Below are 18916 nucleotides of genomic sequence, written 5' to 3' on the forward strand. Positions count from 1 at the left end.
TTCTTGTTGCTCCCGTCCTCTTCTGATCTTCTGTAAGTTTTAGTGAGTTACTGGTATCACCGTGTCGCAGTCCTCACCACTCAGTTTCTAGGTTGCTGAGTAATTGTTGACTCTCTTCCTCCTTGATACCACTTTCAGAGAGTTACCAAGTCTCATTGCTTCTGCCTACTATCTCTTCCACTTGTCCCATCTTTTATATTGCCCTCATTCAGGGTTTGTCATTCCTTTTCTGGGATTTTGTTTGCAGAGTTTCCCAGATAGTTTCTCTGTGTACAGTCTTGTGCTTTCCCATCTCCAGCTGTTACCTGATAGAGCTTGGTTTCCTGAGCTCGGATTTTATCCTGTAGTCCAGGGTTCTCAGACTTTGGTGTGCGTCAGAATCACCTGGAGGGTTTATGGAAGCACAAATTGCTTTTGGATTGGGGCCTGTGAATTTGCCTTTGCAACAAGTTCCTATGTGATCCTGCTGCTGCTCTGGGGAACCACACTTGGAGAACCACTGTTGTAGTTAGTCGTGACTCATTCAAGGAAGTCATTCAGTTGACTGAGTCAGTTTGTCATTTTAAGTTGTTGATTGTATGGCTGGCTGAGGATGGATTCAGAACAGGACAGGCCTGGAATTGGAGTTAAGTATCCCCAGCCCATACTACTGTACTGATTGTACCATAGTGAAGAGGAGTCAGATTCCAGAAACATATAGACAATGAAATTGGCAGGATTTGATTACTGACTATTTATCGGAAATGAGTAGTGACTAGGGCAAGTTAGTGTAGTATGAATTTCAATTTTCTAACTTAGGAGACTGGGATGAAATTCGCACTGTTAAATGAGAAACAACACTGTCACTCACTGTGCCAGTTAGTTATGTGAATTGAAAATAGAGTCAGTTTGGCAGGGGGCAGGAAGGGGGGATGCGTTTGGTGTTAGATGGGTCAGATGTGTTAGGTCCCCCAGGGAGTCTGAGGCAGTGCTGGGGAGATCTGCAGAATCAGTTGAGGTGTTGGAAGGTGGCAGGATATTCACTGTGCATTCAGGTAACCAGGTCTGATACCAAAGTCTGGGGAATGAATAAGAGTTTTATAAACCAGATCCTGAGCTCTCTGGGAAGGTAGAGTTGGGACCGTCAGGGAAGGGAAAGGGTGACTGTTAAAAAAGCATGAGCCTTAGTTGGCAGAAACAATTACAGATTGTCTTGGAGGTATAAAGAAAAGCAGTTAAAAGAACTACCCAGCAGCAATTTGATTCCAGAAGCATCTTCTCCCAGGAAAACGCATCAGGAAGCAGAATAGACTGCCTCCAGCAGCACTGAGCTGTCTCTACTGGACATTCTTGAGCACAGGCTGCACAACCCCTTCTTCAAGCAACAGATGAGGGTTGGATGAGACCAGTCATCAAGGCAAAAATGTGACTCTGTTCCTGTCATGTGGACTTGAGGTTTAGGGTAGAATGAGCATGTGTGGGGAACAGATGGATTGACTGGGCACTTGGGGCAGTGAAGGGGGAACAGGTCAGTCCTGAGATGCTACCTCTGAGTGGTGTCTGGAGAGACTGAAGCTAATTGTTTCCTTGTAGTTGCAACAATAAAAGACAAAGTTTGATAAAATCACAGAGATTTTGCTCTAGGAATATTAATTAATGGGAGACTTTCCAGGGTTTTCAAAATGTGTCGTGTTTTATGACACTAAATTTTGTGTTCAAATGGAAACTCTTCTGGTAGTGAGAGAAGTTCCAGATTTTTTGGTTGTAGCAATAGTCATTTAACACTCATTTCTTTCACATTTTCTCATTACTCATCCTTAATAAGACCCCTCCCTCATACTGTCCCCTGTACCCCACACTCTGGCCCTGAGCCATAGAATTGGCTCCGGGGCAGCAGGAACGTCTTGTTTTAGGAGGTGGTGACCTTTGAGGACGTGGCTGTATACTTCACCCAGACAGAATGGGCTGGCCTTTCTCCTGCACAGAGGGCCCTGTACAGAAGTGTGATGCTGGAGATTTATGGGAACTTGACGTCTCTGGGTAAGGCCACTTTTCTCCTGGGACTCAGATCTATGCTTTCCCATTTCCTTCCTTTTTTCCTCCTTATCAGCCGGAGGTGTGGTGTGGAAAGGGAGGAGTCATCTCTTGTATCCTTCACTGATGGTTCTGGGACTGAGACCAAATGACCCACTTGAGAGCTTGCTGGGTAGGGACAAGTCTTGGGTCAGTTTGGTCTCAATATAGGGAATTGCTGTCGCCTGGTAAGAGTATGATCTGTCCTCCCAGGGGCTCTGCACAGTAAGGAATAAGTAGCATCCATTGCCAGATAAGTTCTCAGCTTGTTGCTATCTCCCCGTAGTCTAGGGAAGGATATGACCCCTTCCCTGTGTTTGCATATGTCCTGCAGGATCACTAACTTACGTACTCTTACGTGTTGTTTTAGGAAGAGGTCACAAATGCTCAGTTTCCACTTGAGCAAAAATCTCGGCTTTCCCCAGTCCTGAGCCCTATTCTGTGGATCTGTTTTATTATCACTGAGACTCCTGAGCTTTTCCTTCTTTTGACACAGCAGACACAGGACTGAAAGGTGCCATTTTCTACCCCTTTTCAGGATACCCAGTTCCCAAACCTGCATTGGTCTCACTTCTGGAGAGAGGGGATTTGCCTTGGGGCCTGGAGACACAGGATGATCCCCCTGCACAGGGGACCAAAGACATCTGTAAAAGTAAGTGAGGCAGGTTTAGGAACAGCAGCTACAGAGCTTTACAGAGCAGTATATTTTAAAATGAACCATGCTGGGAAGGATTTAAATAAAACAGATAATTTCTCAAAATAGGTAAAATATGAAACCATTTCCACCAATTTTAATTCTTCCTGACATATTTCCAATTAACACATCTCATAATTCTCGAATCTATTGCTCCTTTCTTCTTATTTAATTAAAAAAATGTTTTTATTGAAGTATAATTGACATATAACAAATTAGTTTCAGGTATACAAATAACAATTTGATATTTGTATACGTTGCGTTAATGATCACCACAAGAAGTCTAGTTAACAACCGTCCTCTTACATAATTACAAAATTTTTTTTTCTTCCAGTGAGAACTTTTGATTTACTCTCAGCAACCTTCAAATATGCAGTACAGTATTGTTAACGCTAGTCACCATGCTGTACATTACATTCCCATGACTTATTTTATAACTGGAAGTTTGTACCTTTACCTGTTTCTCTCACTCCCTACCCCTGCCTCTAGCAACCACCAACCTGTTCTCTGTAACTGTGAGCTTGGTTTATTTGTTTTTGTGTGTGTGGTTCCTTTTTTTAGATTTTAGATATAAGTGAGATTATACTGTAGTTGTTTTTCTTTGTCTGACTTATTTCACTTAGTGTAATGCTCTCAGGTCCATCGACGTTATCACAAATCACAAGATTTCCTTCTTTTTTTATGGCTGAATTAACATTCTTCTGTGTGTGTGTGTATGTATGTATCAATCACATTTTCTTTATCCATTCAGCCATCAGTGGACACTTAGCTTGCTTCAGTATCTTGGCTATTATAAATAATGCTGCAATGAACATAGGGGTGCATATATCTTTTCTAGTTAGTGTTTTCATATTCTTTGGTTAAATACCAAGTGTTTTCATTTTCTTTGGAATTCCTGGATCACATGGTAGTTCTCTTTTTAATTTTTTTTTTTAAAGCTTCTTTATTTCTTTATTTATTTTTGGCTGTGTTGGGTCTTCGTTTCTGTTGCGAGGGATTTCTCCAGTTGCGGCCAGCGGGGGCCACTCTTCATCATGGTGCGTGGGCCCCTCACTGCCGTGGCCTCTCTTGTTGCAGAGCACAAGCTCCAGACGCGCAGGCTTAGTAGTTGTGGCTCACGGGCCTAGTTGCTCCGCGGCATGTGGGATCCTCCCAGACCAGGGCTCGAACCCGTGTCCCCTGCATTGGCAGGCAGATTCTCAACCACTGCGCCACCAGGGAAGCCCCTCTTTTTAATTTTTTGAGGAACCTCCATACTGTTTTCCATGGTGGGTGTACCAGTTTACATTCCCATCAACATTGCACAAGGGTTCCCTTTTCTCCACATCCTTGCCAACACCTTATTTCTTGTCTTTTTGATAATAGCCATTCTAATCAGTGTGAGGTGATATCTCATTGTGGTTTTGATTTGCATTTCCCTGATGATTAGTGATGTTGAGCATCTTTTCACGTGCCTGTTGGCTGTCTGTCTTCTTTGGAAAAATGTCTGTTCAGATCTTCTTAGTTTTTGTGTTTTTTTTTTTTGCGGTATGCGGGCCTCTCACTGTTGTGGCCTCTCCCGTTGCGGAGCACAGGCTCCGGACGCGCAGACTCAGCGGCCATGGCTCACGGGCCTTGCCGCTCCGCAGCATGTGGGATCTTCCCAGACTGGGGCATGAACCCGTGTCCCCTGCATCGGCAGGTGGACTCTCAACCACTGTGCCACCAGGGAAGCCTCTTCTTATTTTTTAATTGAATTGTTTGGGGTTTTTTTGCTATTGAGTTGTATGACTTCTTCACATATTTTGGATATTAACCCCTTATCAGATATATGGTTTGCAAATATTTTCTCCTGTTCATAGGTTGCCTTTTTATTTTGTTGGTTTCCTTTGCTGTGCAGAAGCTTTTTAGTTAAATGTAGTCCCACTTGTTTATTTTTGCTTTTGTTGCTTTTGCTTTTTCTGTCAGGTTCAAAAGATCATCTCCTAGATGTCAGGAGGTTACTGCCTATGTTTTCTTCTAGGAGTTTTATGGTTTCAGATCTTACTTATATTCAAGTCTTTAATCCATTTTGAGTTAACTTTTGTGTCCATTGCTCCTTTCTGAGTTTCATCATTGCCTGTCTCAGAGGCCCTCCTTCCTTGGATGGGATAGATTTATTCAGGAGCAGTTTTTGAGCACTTGCCATGTGCCAAGCTTTGATTTAGAAGCTCTGGAGGATATAAGTTATGGAGACAGATGTTTAGAGCTGCAAAATGTGTGTCAAGTGCTGTTGTTGATATATAGGCAGTGGGCTGTGAAGCATAGCAGGAGGAGAGGTTAGAGTAATTTCAGTTTAGAAGCTCAGGTGATGCTCCTTCAGTGGCAGGGCCATTTATTCTGAGTTCAACAGATAAGAATGGGTTGCAGATGGGAAAAAAGGAAGGTAGTCTGACTGGAGGAAGGGAATAGAAGATCCACTTCAATTTCTGGCATAATATAATATCTGACAGAGACTAGTATCTGAAATATATAAACAACTTTCCATCTCAACTGTTCTCTGCTTTTGAATATTTGGCACTTTCATTTTATTAGTCTTGTCTCAATAGCAGGCTGATGTTGGGAGTTTTAGTAATCTCTAAAATCTCTATCCAGTAGTCCCCCCTTATCTGTGGGGCATACATTCTAAGACCCCCAGTGGGTGCCTGAAACTGTGGATAATACTGAACCCTATGTAGTTGTTCCTGGGTATCTGTCGGGGATTGGCTCCAGGACCCCTGTGGATACCAAAATCTGCAGATGCTCAAGTCTCATACATAAAATGGCATAGTACAGTAGGCCTCCTGTAACTGCGGGTTCTTCACTCGTGGTTACAGAGGACTGACTGTGTATATGCCATGTCTTTTTCTATACATACATACCTATGATAAAGTTTAATTTATAAATTAGGCACAGTAAGAGAATATCTAAATTGCCAGCATCACTCCTCTTGCACTTTGGGGCCATTATGAAGTAAAATAGGGGTTACTTAAACACAAGCACTGCAATACCGCAATGGTCAATCTGATAACTGAATCAGCTACTTAGTAACAGGCAGGTAGCATATACAGAGGGATGATTTACATCTGATCACAGCGGGATGGCTCTAGTTTTCATCATGCTACTCAGAACAGTGCACAATTTAAAACTGAAGAATCGTTATTTCTGGAATTTTCCCTTTAATATTTTCAGACCATGGTTGACAAGGAAACAGAAACTACAAAAAGGGAAACTGCAGATAAGGGGGGATGACAATAATTTTCAGTGTTCTTTTGTTTTCTAGTATAATCCTCAGGTGGCATTTTTGTTTTCTGTTTGTTATGTCAGATGCTGGGACCAACACTGACAATGAGTTAACACCAACATGGGGAGTTTCTGAAGAAAGAGATATGATGATGTTACATGGGCCACAGAAGAATGTTCTTAAGAGAAACAGCTTCTTAGAAACATGTGAACTGGAGAAGCACCAGGAAATCCCCACAGTGAAAAACGTTAGAGGAAAGGTTCCAAGAATCCACTATAATAGGAAACCCTTCAGATGTGAGGAATGTGGCAAATGCTTCAGCTATTTTTCTTACTATGTTAGACACCAGAGAATCCACACTGGGGAGAAACCCTTTGAGTGTAATGAGTGTGGAAAAGCCTTTAATGGCAATTCTTCATTAATTCGACATCAGAGAATCCACACTGGAGAGAAACCCTATCAGTGTGAAGAGTGTGGGAGAGCCTTTAATGATAACGCAAATCTGATCAGGCATCAGAGAATCCACAGTGGGGACAGACCCTATCTCTGCACGGAGTGTGGAAATGGTTTCACCAGTAGTTCTGAGTTTGTCATACACCAGAGAATTCACACTGGGGAGAAACCCTATGAGTGTAATGAGTGTGGAAAAGCTTTTGTTGGTAATTCACCACTGCTGCGACATCAGAAAATCCACACTGGAGAGAAACCTTATGAGTGTAATGACTGTGGCAAAAGCTTCGGACGGACTTCTCATCTTAGTCAGCATCAGCGTATTCACACAGGGGAAAAGCCTTATTCTTGTAAAATATGTGGGCAAGCCTTCAATTTTCATACAAAACTAAATCGGCACCAGCGAGTCCACAGTGAGGTGAAACCCTTTGACTGTGTAGATTGTGGAAAAGCCTTTAGTGCTCAGGATCAATTAAAAAGGCATCTAAGAATCCATATTCAGGAGACTTCCTATGTGTGTGATGAGTGTGGAATAGTCTTAACTAGCAAAAGAAATCTGCTTCAGCATCAAAGAGTCCATACTAGAGAGAAAACCTGTGAATATGTCAAGTATGAAAAAACCTTTAGGACTTCTTCCCAGCTAGATCATATCCACCCTGGAGAGAAGCCAGTGCTGGATGTTGGATGTTTTGGCCTCCCAGAATTTTTTACCCCCTTTTACTGGTAATAGTACACTAAATTTCCTTTTGGATTCTGTCTTCCACTCGGGGTAGAATTTGTGACACAGCCCCAGCTCAGCTGCAGGTTCCTTCCCTCAAGCTACAGCTGTTGGTTCAGATGTCAGTAGATAACCCAAGATAGTCCAGTTAGAATCCCAGACTTGGCAAGAGTTAATAACCTTGTAAATGGTGAGTGTGGCCCTGGCACAACAACCAGATGGCAGACTGTGGCCAGGCAATCCTTTCGCCTTCCAGCTGTTAACAAACTTTTGACATTCCTACTCATTAAGATCTTAATCACTCATACTCGTTAAGCAGCTGGGCCTCCTAATGGGCAGTTTCACAGTGGCTGAATGGTGTTGGAGAGCCACGTGCACCCATGTGGACTTTGGAAAGCCTGCCAATTACGAATTCCATGGTACTGAATAATCCTCGAACCTCCCAGTACTTCACTGAACAAGAATTTTCTGCCACCCTTAGCATTTGGTGTCTGCTCTTTGTCGTGGAGAGAGGAGACTGGAAAAATGAGCAATGTTTGTTCTTTGGGAGTGGTTGATTAATGTGGCTGGGGGGCAGGCATGAGTTCTGGGCTACCACCCCCCCGCCCCAGGAACAAGAGTGAGGTCTGTGTGCCTTCCTAGGGCACATGAGCTATGTAAGGACCTGATGCCCAAGGCAGGAGCCTCGAGTTTACCATCATCATCAACCTTGCTTTTCAGCAAATGGAAAAGCTGCTTGCTGTCGTGAAAGGATAGCAAGAACATTAGATGGGTGGCTGCAGCCCCTAACCCTAAGTGAATCCCTTTCTACCTTGTGCTTCAGATTCTGTGCTGTGCAGTGGGTGGTCAGTGATAGGGAATCTGCTGCTTTCACCGAGCCAGCATCTGTCCTCATGTCCAAGTGCAGCACCTCAGCTTTCCTTTGGGAGCTACATCTTGCGTGCTTCCAGTCCAAATAGTTTCAGAGGGCTGACCCCACATTCCACCCACCTGGCCGATCCCATCTTCCATCCTCTGATTGCTGTGATCAGTGCAAGGATGAGAATGTTATCCAAGCCAGGCCAAAGGCATTCTAAGCCATGAGTTTTCAAGGAAGCCTACTGAAGGAGAAAGCATTCCTGGTATGGACTTTAAGCTTGTGTCATTTTGGAGTTGCTGGATGCAATGAGAGAAACTGTGCCTGTGAATGGGACCACAAGGCACTCAGCAGGCTGATGGTCGGAGAGGGACCAGGTCACACTACAAGCATGTGAGCCCTTGGACCTGACACCTCTGAACCCAGTTTTCAACTTGTCTCTTGTAAGGATTAATTTCTGTCATTTAAAATATTTATTTTACTTGAGTAAGCATGTCTAGTCCCTTGTAATCAAATAAGTTCTGACACATCAGGATCATTTTTAAAATTTTATTTATTTACTTTTGGCTGCATTAGGTCTTCATTGTTACATGCAGGCTTTCTTTAGTTGCGGTGAGTGAGGGCTGCTCTTCATTGTGGTGCATGAACTTATTGCAATGGCTTCTCATTGTGGAGCACAGGCTCTAGGCATGCGGGCTTCAGTAGTTGTGGCACTCGGGCTTCAATAGTTGTGGCTTGCAGGCTCAGTAGTTGTGGCACATGGGCTTAGTTGCTCCACAGCATGTGGGATCTTCCCAGACCAGGGCTCGAACCCGTGTCTCCTGCATTGGCAGGCAGATTCATAACCACTGCGCTACCAGGGAAGCCCACATCAGGATCATTGATTCCTGAGACTCCCTCTGGCATGGTGTCCTCATTGGGCGGGGCATGTCTGGGGAAGATAAAGACAGTGGGTGGGGTCAGATTTAAGGGGAGCTGCCAAACAACTCTGTCCCTGTTTCCTCTGTGTCCCAGGAGGGGGAAATCCCAGAACACGGAGAGAACTAGCAAGGAGAAAGGGTCAGAGGATGGTTAATTGGTCTGCTTGTATTTTCCATATTAAATGGGGTGTTTTTCACCTGTTGGAATCACCCAGAACATCTGCCAGGAACTCCTGACAGTCTATATACTTACTGGACTCCTACACTAAAATAATCCATGAAAATCTATCAACTTATTTTACCTGTAACAACTGGCAATTCCTTAAGGACAAATATCTTCAGACTTCCAACAGTCAGTTGCATTTATTGGCAGACAACTTTTATCAGCCTCATTGCTTTTTTGTTTTTAAAAGCCCCTCTTTCTCTTCCCCAGAAATTCTTTTGTTAAAGCAGGAAGGTAGCTAGATGTGAGCAGAGAAAGGGGGGGGGGGCATGGGCCAGATGGCAGGAAACCATGCGTCTTGTAAAAGGCGGGGGTGGGATGGGGTCCTTGGAACCTCCAAACTGGCAGGAAACCATACATTTTGGGATAAGTGTCCTGGAGGCAAAGAAAGGTAGGAAAAGGTGGGAATCTGGTGTCCGAATGTAACCTTTTGCCCATTATGCTCTCATTACAATAAAATTAGCCTTGCAGATAAGAAGTACCCATCATGCACAGAAGCCATGACACTTCTGATCAAGGCTAAATAAGGACAAAAATTCCTCCTCCCCCCGGGAAGGTGGCGCTGGGGTGAAAATCAGGGAATATCACCCCCAAATCCCTCCCTCCCCAGTGAACATTATACCCCATGTAACCGGCTTGCCAAAAGAACTCAGGGCAGCTTACTCACCTGAGCCTGCCCGCTCTCCCCAAGAGCGTACTATAGCTTAAATAAATCCTCACTTTACTTTCTTGACCTCCCTGTCTCATCTCTGAATTCTGCCTGGGACGAGGCAAGAACCTTTCACTTTCAGGGTTACCTGAATCTGTGTCTCCCAAACAGCAATTCTTAAAGACCCCAAATAAATTCTTTTCCTGTTTGTTGTCTCCTGCATTATGTTATTTTGTTTCTGGTTGACACACTTAGCAATATATACAGAGTCATCTTTGTCTTTGCTTGGGCTTGTGGCTCATTTCTTTCTATTGTTAAATTGTATTCCATTGCATATATAGGAGAGGAAAAATAAATTTTCCTCCACCCTTCTTTGTTCTTGGTTCAGATCCCACCCTGTAACGACCTCATAAAAAGCAACTTCTAATGCGTTTATATTGTTCCATGTTCGCAGTTTTGAAAAAAAATTAATCAGCCTAAAATAATTCTTATGTCAAACAGGCATATTTGGGGGTCCATATGCTCTTACCCTTGACATGTAGGTGCCCCAATAATCTTACGCGTTCATCTACAGAAGAACATCCTAATATCTTTAAGCTTTTAGCCATTATGAATAGAACTTGTGTATAATTTTATGGTAGTTTTTGTTTGAACACAGTTTTTCAAAGCAATTGTCTAAATACTAGAGGTCTGATTTTTCTATTCTATGCTAAGACTTTTTTAGTTTTGGAAAAAACTGCCAAACTGTCTTCCAGAGTGATTGTACCTGCACTCCACCAGCAGAGCAGGAAAGTTCCGGTTGTTCTTCCCCCAGTTGATATTGTCATTTTTTGGAGTTAGCAGTTCAAATAGGTGTGCAGTGCTAGCTCACTGTTGTTTTAATTTGTATTTCCCTAATGGTATATGAAGTTGAGTATATTCTTGTATGCCTGTTTACACTCTGTATATCTTCTTTGGCCAGGAGTCTGTTCCGATCTTTGCCCATTTTTAATGAGGTTTTGTTCTAGGGTTCTTGGGAAAATTTGATTATAAATCCTTTATTAGCTATGTGCTTGGCAAATACTTTTCTCTCAATTTGTGTTTTTTCTAATTTTATAAAATGCACATTATTAACTTTTTTCTTGTTGTTGATAGGCTTTTGGTGGTGTGTGTTAAGTCATCTCCACACCCAAGGTCATGTAGATTTTTCTTCCGTTTTCTTCTAGAATTTTTATAGTTTTTTAATTTAAGTTTGTGGACAGTTTTGGGTGAGTTTGGGTATAAGTTGTAAAGTTTATGTCTATATTCATTTCATTCCATGTTTTCTAATTAATTACTTGGAGAGTAGTGTCCAGTTTTCCCAATACCATTTTTTCAGGGGACTGTCCTTTCCCTGTTGTATGTTCTTGGCCCTACTGTCATGAATTAACTAACCACACATATGTGGGTTTATTGCTGGGCTCTCTATTCTGTTCCTTTATTCCGTGTATCTGTGTTTGTGACAGTTCCACACTGTTTTGGTTACCTTAGTTCTGTGATACAGTTTGAAGTCAGAGGGGGAGATGCCTCCAACTGTTTTCTTTTTTCTCAGAATCCCTTTGGCCATTCAGGATCCTTTGTGGTTCCATACAAATATTATTATTTCTGGTTTTATGAAAAATGCCATTGGAAATTTAATCAAGATTGCATTGAATCTGTAGATGGCTTTGGGTAGAATGGACATTTTAGTAATAGTAATTCTTCCAATCCATGAGCACAGAATATTTTTCTATTTATTTGTGTCTTCCATTTTTAAAATCAGTGCTTGATAGTTTTCTGAGTACAGGTCTCTCATGTCCTTGGTTAATTTATTCCTAGGTATTTTGTTCTTTCTGATGAAGTTATAAATGGGATTTTCGTAATGTCTCTTTCTAGTGGTTCATTATTAGTGCATAGAAACTTAACTGATTTTTGTATATTGATTTTATAGTCTGCAACTTCACTAAATTTTATTCCAACAGTTTTTTTTGTGGAGTGATGTGGAAAGTTGTAATTCTAAAATCCCACTGTTTCTACTGTATCCCAGGTCATCCATAACACCCAAGACATGGTGGCTCCTAGTGTAATCTTCTTACGGTGTCTCTTAATAACATGTGGACTCCTACAAGGCCAATTAACATCACAGCTTTCGTTGAACTGGATCTGGGTAAGTTTTGGCATTTATAATGAAGTTCGATGTGTTCTGTTTTTCTGGCATGGTACTGACATGGTTGTTTTGAAAAGTAATTTCTAGTAATTTCACACATACAGAAAATTTTCCACAAAAGTAAAAAGTATTCACATTTGCCACTTCACACAAAATACTCCAGTGTGTTTTACTCAAAACAGGGATACTCTCCCTGAGAACCAGCACATAAGCCCCAAATCAAGAAATTATATGGTACCCACATTATAATTTAATCCACAAGCCCAGTTCAACTTTCACCAGCTGTCCAAATGTTTGAAAGTATCTTTTTCCATTCTGATCCGGTTTTCTTTTTTTTGGAATGATTACTTAGATTTTCCCTTATTTTTATAACCTTAATGGATTTAAGTCACACAAGACAAGTATGTGATCAGGGTGGCCTTTTCTGTATGGCTTTTTTCAGTACGGATGTTTTCAGTGTTCATCCATGTTGTAACACTTATCAGTACTTAATTCATTTTTCCCCACTGTTATTAAAAATACATGACATGACATTTACCATTTAAACATTTTAAGTGTACAGTTCTGTGGCATTAGCTACCTTCATACTGTTGTACAAATAACCTCACCATCCATGTCTAGAACTTTAAAAATTTTTCTCAAGTGAAACTCTGTATCCATTCACTCACAGCCCTCAGCCCCTGGAAAGCACATTCTTTTTGTCTCTGAATTTGACTTCTCTGGACTGACTTATTTCACTCAGCATGGTGACTTCAAGGTTCATCCATGTTGTGGCATGTATGAGAATTACTTTAGTTTTAAAGGCTGAATCATGTCCTATTGTGTTTATTCGTTCATACCATATTTTGTTTACTCATTCATCTGTTGATGGGTACTTGGGTTTCTGCCACCTTTTGGCTACTATGAATAATGCTGCTATGAATATGGTTGTACAAATATCTGTTTCAGTTTCTGCTTTCAAATATTTTGAGTATATATACTGAAGTAGAATTGACAGATCATATATTAATTGTCTGTTTAAGTTTTTGAGGAACTACCATATTGTTTTCCAGAGTGGCACCACCATTTTACTTTATTCCTTTATATGGTATAGGTTAGTTTATGGATTTATCCATTTTATTTATCCATTCACCCTTTGAAGGACATTTTACTTGTTTCTACCTTTTGGCTATTGTGAACTGCACTGCTATGAATATTTGTGTACAAGTTTTTGTTTGCACACCTGTTTTTATTTTTTAATTTATTTTTTATTGAAGTATAGTTGATTTACAATGTGTTAATTTCTGCTATACAGCAGTGATTCAGTTATACATATATATATATTTTTTAATATTCTTTTCCATTACTGTTTATCATAGGATACTGAATATAGTTCTCTGTGCTATACAGTAGAACCTTGTTTATCCATTCTATATATAATAGCTTACATCTGCTCACCCCAACCTCCCACTCCAATCCTTCCCCCACCCCCCTCCCCCTTGGCAACCACAAGTCTGTTCTCCATGTCTGTCTGTTTCATAAATAGGTTCATTTGGGTCATATTTTAGATTCCACATATAAGTGATATCATATGGTATTTGTCTTTCTGACTTACTTCACTTAGTATGATAATCTCTAGTTGCATCCATGTTGCGGTAAATGGCATTATTTCATTCTTTTTTATGGCTCAGTAGTATTCCATTGTATATATGTATCCCATCTTCTTTATCCATTCATCTGTTGATGGACAGTAAGGTGGTTTCCATGTCTTGGCTGTTGTGAATAGTGCTGCTTTGAACATAGGGGTGCATGTATCTTTTTGGATTAGAGTTTTGTCTGGATATATGCCCAGGAATGGGCTTGCTGGATCATATGGTAGTTCTATTTTTAGTTTTCTGAGGAACCTCCATACTGTTCTCCATAGTGGCTGCACCAACTTACATTCCCACCAACAGTGTAGGAGGGTTCCCTTTTCTCCACATCCTCTCCAACATTTTGAATACCTGTTTTCAATTTTTTGGGTCTATAGGAGTGATGTTGTACCATATGATAATTGTATTTTTATCTTTTATTGGAAATGCCAAACTATTATGCACATAAGCTGCACCATTTTCCATTTCCACAAGCAATGTTGGGTTTCATTTTCTCTACAGTGTTAACATTTGTTAATTTCTGTTTTTTGATTATAACCATTTTAGTATGTGTGAAGGAGTACTGAATTATGGTATTACTTTGCATTTCCAGCACAACAACTGATGTTTTACACCTTTTCACGTGCTTGTTGATTATTTGCTTTTCTTGTCAGGGGACAGGTCTATTCAAGTCATTTTCCATTTTAAAATTTGTGTTGTCTTTTTGTTGATGTTTTGTAAACGTTCTTGATATATTCTGAAGAACAGATTCTTGTCTGATATAATACAATGTGCAAATATTTTCTTCCTTTCTGCCGGCTGTGTTTTCACTTTTTGGATATCATCTTTTGATGCACAAAAGTTTTTAAAATTGAGGAAATATAATCTATCCATTATTGCATGGTTATTGTAACCTTCTGCCTTTGCTTATCTGTAACTATCGATTCCAAATGTAAGATGCCAGCCTACCACCTGTCCTACATTGAATTCATTGCTTGCTCCCTTTAGATTACAGATATAGTAGTATTACTATTGTTAGGTATTACCACCATGGGAAAGAACTTACAGAGTCCAGTATTTATGTATAGCACATTTTGCCTTTGCTCTACAGAGTCCATTTATTTCCATAGTTACTTAAGTCAGCACCTTTTGCCCTACCAACAGTGAGTTTTTTTCGTACATTTCTAAATCAGTTAGATTTTTTGTCACATCTGTATTCCATCCTGTGACACTCCCATATCCTAAATTTGATTATGATTTACTTGTTGGGTTGTAAAAACCCATGGGTTTAGATTAATGCATAGTGGCAAGTATCCATCAAAGTACTACATAGAACATTTCAAACCCCACACCATAACTTGCTTACCATCTTTTTTAAAAAAAATAAATTTATTTATTTTATTTTTGGGTCTTCATTGCTGTGCACAGGCTTTCTTTAGTTGCAGTGAGCAGGGGCTACTCTTCATTGCAGTGCACGGGTTTCTCATTGCAGTGGCTTCTCTTGTTGCGGAGCACGGGCTCTAGGTGCACAGGCTTCAGTAGTTGTGGCTCACAGGCTCTAGAGCGCAGGCTCAGTAGTTGTGGCACACAGGCTTAGTTGCTCTGTGGCATGTGGGATATTCCTGGACCAGGGCTTGAACCCGTGACCTCTGCATTGGCGGGCGGATTCTTAACCACTGCGCCACCAGTGGGAAGCCCTACCATCTTTGTTTTGCCTATTCCCGAATGTCATATAAGTGGGGTCATACAGTGTGTACCTCCTCCTGGATTTTTTCACTTAGCAATACTGTATACGTGTAAGATTAATCCATGTTTTTTGCAAAGGTTGATGGTTTATTCCTTTCTATGTCTGAATAGTATTCCATTGCATGTGTATGAGAGGAAAAATAATTTTCCCTCTACCCTCCTAGGTTCTTGGTTGAGAAGTGCCCCCCATAATAAAAGATTACCATCAGAAAAACAAAGAGAAGTTTAATAACATTTGTACTTCCTATATGCATGGGCGATACCCAGGAAAAATTAGTCCCTGAAATGGCCTAAGTCATCACCTTAAATACCATCTTCACCTAAAAACAAAAGAAGGGCTTCCCTGGTGGCACAGTGGTTAAGAATCCGACTGCCAATGCAGGGGACACGGGTTTGAGCCCTGGTCCGGGAAAATCCCACATGCTGCAGAACAACTAAGCCCATGAGCCACAACTACTGAGCCTGCGCTCTAGAGCCCGTGAGCCACAACTACTGAGCCCACATGCCACAACTACTGAAGTCCGTGAGCCTAGAGCCCGTGCTCTGCAACAAGAGAAGCCACCACAATGAGAAGCCCGTGCACCACGACGAAGAGTAGCCCCTGCTGGCTGCAACTAGAGAAAGCCCGCGCGCAGCAATGAAGACCCAATGCAGCCAAAAATAAATTAAATTAAAATTTAAAAATTTAAAAAAATTTAAAAAAAAGAAAACGCAGATTTAAGTCCCGGTCTTCTCTACTGATAAGTGTTTCATGAGGTTTAGTCATCTGTCTATTCCTGGTACAGAGAGGGAGACAACTTTTTAAATGGAGATTTCCCTTATAAATGTAAATTTCCTTCACAAAAGTGTAATCTTGACTGGTTTTCAGAAATTGTCTTTTTTAAAAACAATCAAGCCAAAATAATCCTTACACCAAACAGGCATATTTTGGGGTAGCATATTCTGTTCCCCCAACATGGATGTACCCTAGTTTTCTTATATGTTCATCTGTTGAAGGGCATACTGATTTCTTTAAGTTTTTAGCCATTCTGAATAGAGATGCTGTGCTTAATTGCATCCTCGTTTTTGTTTGGACCTAGTTCTGCAGAGCAGTTGTCTAAATACTGGAGGCAGGATGTTGGCTCTTTAGGTGAGATTTGTTTAGCTTTGGAAAAATGTCTTACAGAGTAGCTGTATATTTATTTTACTGGCAGTGATGTATAGTTCCCATTGTTCCTCACACTCCATCAATTGGTAGTGTCTTTTTTTTTTTGAGTTCAGCAGTTTTAATAGTTGTGCAGTGCTATCTCATTGTTTTAATTTGTAAGTCCCTAATGATATATGATGTTGAGTATATTTTTGTATGCTTACTTACTATCTACTTTGGCCAGGTCTCCATTCAGATTTTACCCATTTCTAATGGGGTTGTTTGTTCTATAGTTCTTGATATAATGAGTACAAATCCTTTATCAGATAAGTGTTTTGCAAATCTTTTTCTTTCCATTTGTGGCTTATCATGGGATTTGGGGCTCCATTTGAGTCTGAATTTTCAAATTTAGTGGATTCATCAGACCTGCCAGCTGAGAGCAGGGCCTCCAGTGGAAGGTAAGTGGCTGAGGCTTGCACTTCCAAACTGGCCAGCAGGTGGAGCCAAGCCCACCTCTCTGACTTTCGAGGCTAGTGCGTGTTCAGCCGGAGGACTTGATTCCATGCAGCTGACCGGGGCTTGGTCTTTTCAGGATTCTCCAGGGCTTTGGCTTCCGGACAATGACTGGCTGAGTCAACATAGACAGGAGGTTGGTCTCCTCTGGACATACTAGTCCATGCAGACAGGAGCCAGTGTCTTCAGGACCTGCTGGGAGGCACCGCCGCAGGAGTAAAAGGTAAAGAAAAAGTGGGGAGAAGCTTCCTGTATGCGGCTGACTGCTGAAGGGGGTCTGTTTTCAGAGAAGCCAGCAGACAATGGGCTTCATGTGGAAAACTGTGGATTTCAGGTCATTTTGTGTGTAGTGTAGACAGTTTCCAGTGTCTTTCTTTGGTGTGTGGTATCTAGTTTCTTTGGCATCAGTTTATTGAGGGGACTTACCCCAGTGTATGTCCTTGGCAGCTTTGTCATAAATTAAGTGACCACATACATGTGGGTGTATTTCTGGGTTCTCTGTTCTGTTCCTCTGGTACATGTGCCTGTTTTTATGCCAAGTTTTGGTTTTGGTTCCTGTAGCTTCACAGTGTAGTTAGAAGTCAGGGGGCAAGTTGACTCCAGCTGTGTTCTCTTCCTTAGGATTGCTTTGGCTATTTGGGGTCCTTTTTGGTTCCACACAGGATATATAGAATTGTTTGTTCTGTTTCTGTGAAAAATGCCACTTTAATTATGTTAGAGATTGAACTGAATGTGTACACTGCTTTGGAAGGATGAACGTTTTAAGAATATTCTTCCAGTGCCTGATCACGAATATTTTTGTGTCTTCTTCAGTTTCTTTATTAGTGTCTTACAGTTTTCATTGTGCAAGTCTTTCACATCATTGGTTAAATCTATACCTAGGTATTTTCTTTTTGATGCAGCTGCAAATGGGGTCGTTTTCTTAATTTTTCTTTCTGATACTTTATTAGTGTATAGAAACATGATTTTTGTGTATTGCTTTTGTATCATGCAACTTTACTAAATTCATGTATTACTTGTAACTTTTGGCGGTTTGATGTGGAAAATTGTAATTCAAAAATCCCTTTGTTTCTACCACATCCCAGGTCATCCACAACCCCCAAGACACAGTGACTGCTAATAATATAATCTTCCCATAGCACCTCTTAATAATATATGATTCCTACAAGAGCAGTTAGCTTAACCATTTTGGGTGAAATGAATCTGGGTAGGGTTTGGCCTCATCATGAAGTTTGATGTCTTGTCTATTCTTCTGGCATGGTGTTGACATGTTTTGCAAAGTTATTTACTTTCTGCTAACTTCAAACATACAGAAAACTTGCAGTAGCAGTACAATGTAGTCTTTATCTGTAAGTTCAGATTCCCCAGTCATTACGGTTTTCACCTTCTAATCCAATCCACTGGCTCCACTTCCACTTCCATCACCTGCCCCAAAGCATGAAAATGTCTTTTTCCATTTTTTTCCAATGTTTCCAAACATTTTTCCAGTGTTTCCAAAAAGAAAATATTCCAGTTTTCTTTTTCTGGAAGCAATCTTGAGACTTCCCCTCATTTTCACAGCCTTGATGGATTTAAAGCACACAAGATGAGTATGATCTGGGTGGCCTTTTCTGCATAGCTTTTCTCTTAGGATGTTTTCAATGTTCATACATGTTGTAACTTGTATCAGTACTTCATTCACATTTTCCATTGTGATTAAATATCGAACATAACGTTTACCACTTAAACCATTTAAAATATATAGTTCTATGACATTCATATTTATATTATTGTACAAACATCCTCACCATCCATCTCCTGTACTTGTTTTATTCCAAGTGAAACTGCATCCATTAAACACTAACTCCCTTCAACCCTTGTCAACCACATTCTACTTTCTGTCTCTGAATTTCACTTCTCTGGATACCTCATAGAAGTGGGATCATATAATATTCGTCCTTTTGTGACTGGGTTA

The 18916-nt window shown here is 40.8% G+C and overlaps 1 protein-coding gene and 1 long non-coding RNA gene across 4 annotated transcripts in view; one reads left to right on the forward strand and one right to left on the reverse strand.

Moving 5' to 3' along the window:
• The window catches only part of ZNF19 (zinc finger protein 19), a 132964-nt gene that overhangs the window by 89244 nt on the left and 24804 nt on the right, over positions 1–18916 (forward strand). For all 3 annotated transcript variants that reach the window (XM_070044120.1, XM_060288659.2, XM_060288660.1), the window contains exons 7-11: positions 1893–2019; positions 2591–2704; positions 6071–7160; positions 11848–11967; positions 17042–17185. In XM_070044120.1, coding sequence (XP_069900221.1) covers positions 1893–2019; positions 2591–2704; positions 6071–7160; positions 11848–11887 — 1371 coding nt within the window. In that variant the 3' untranslated portion in view covers positions 11888–11967; positions 17042–17185. The remainder of the gene's footprint in view (positions 1–1892; positions 2020–2590; positions 2705–6070; positions 7161–11847; positions 11968–17041; positions 17186–18916) is intronic.
• The window catches only part of LOC115856851 (uncharacterized), a 49364-nt gene continuing 38994 nt past the window's right edge, over positions 8547–18916 (reverse strand). Inside the window, exon 2 of the long non-coding RNA XR_009559950.1 lies at positions 8547–8942. This is a non-coding gene — a long non-coding RNA (uncharacterized lncRNA). The remainder of the gene's footprint in view (positions 8943–18916) is intronic.

The sequence above is a fragment of the Globicephala melas genome, chromosome 19 (assembly GCF_963455315.2).
Source record: "Globicephala melas chromosome 19, mGloMel1.2, whole genome shotgun sequence".
In the NCBI taxonomy this organism is placed as follows: Eukaryota; Metazoa; Chordata; class Mammalia; order Artiodactyla; family Delphinidae; genus Globicephala; species Globicephala melas.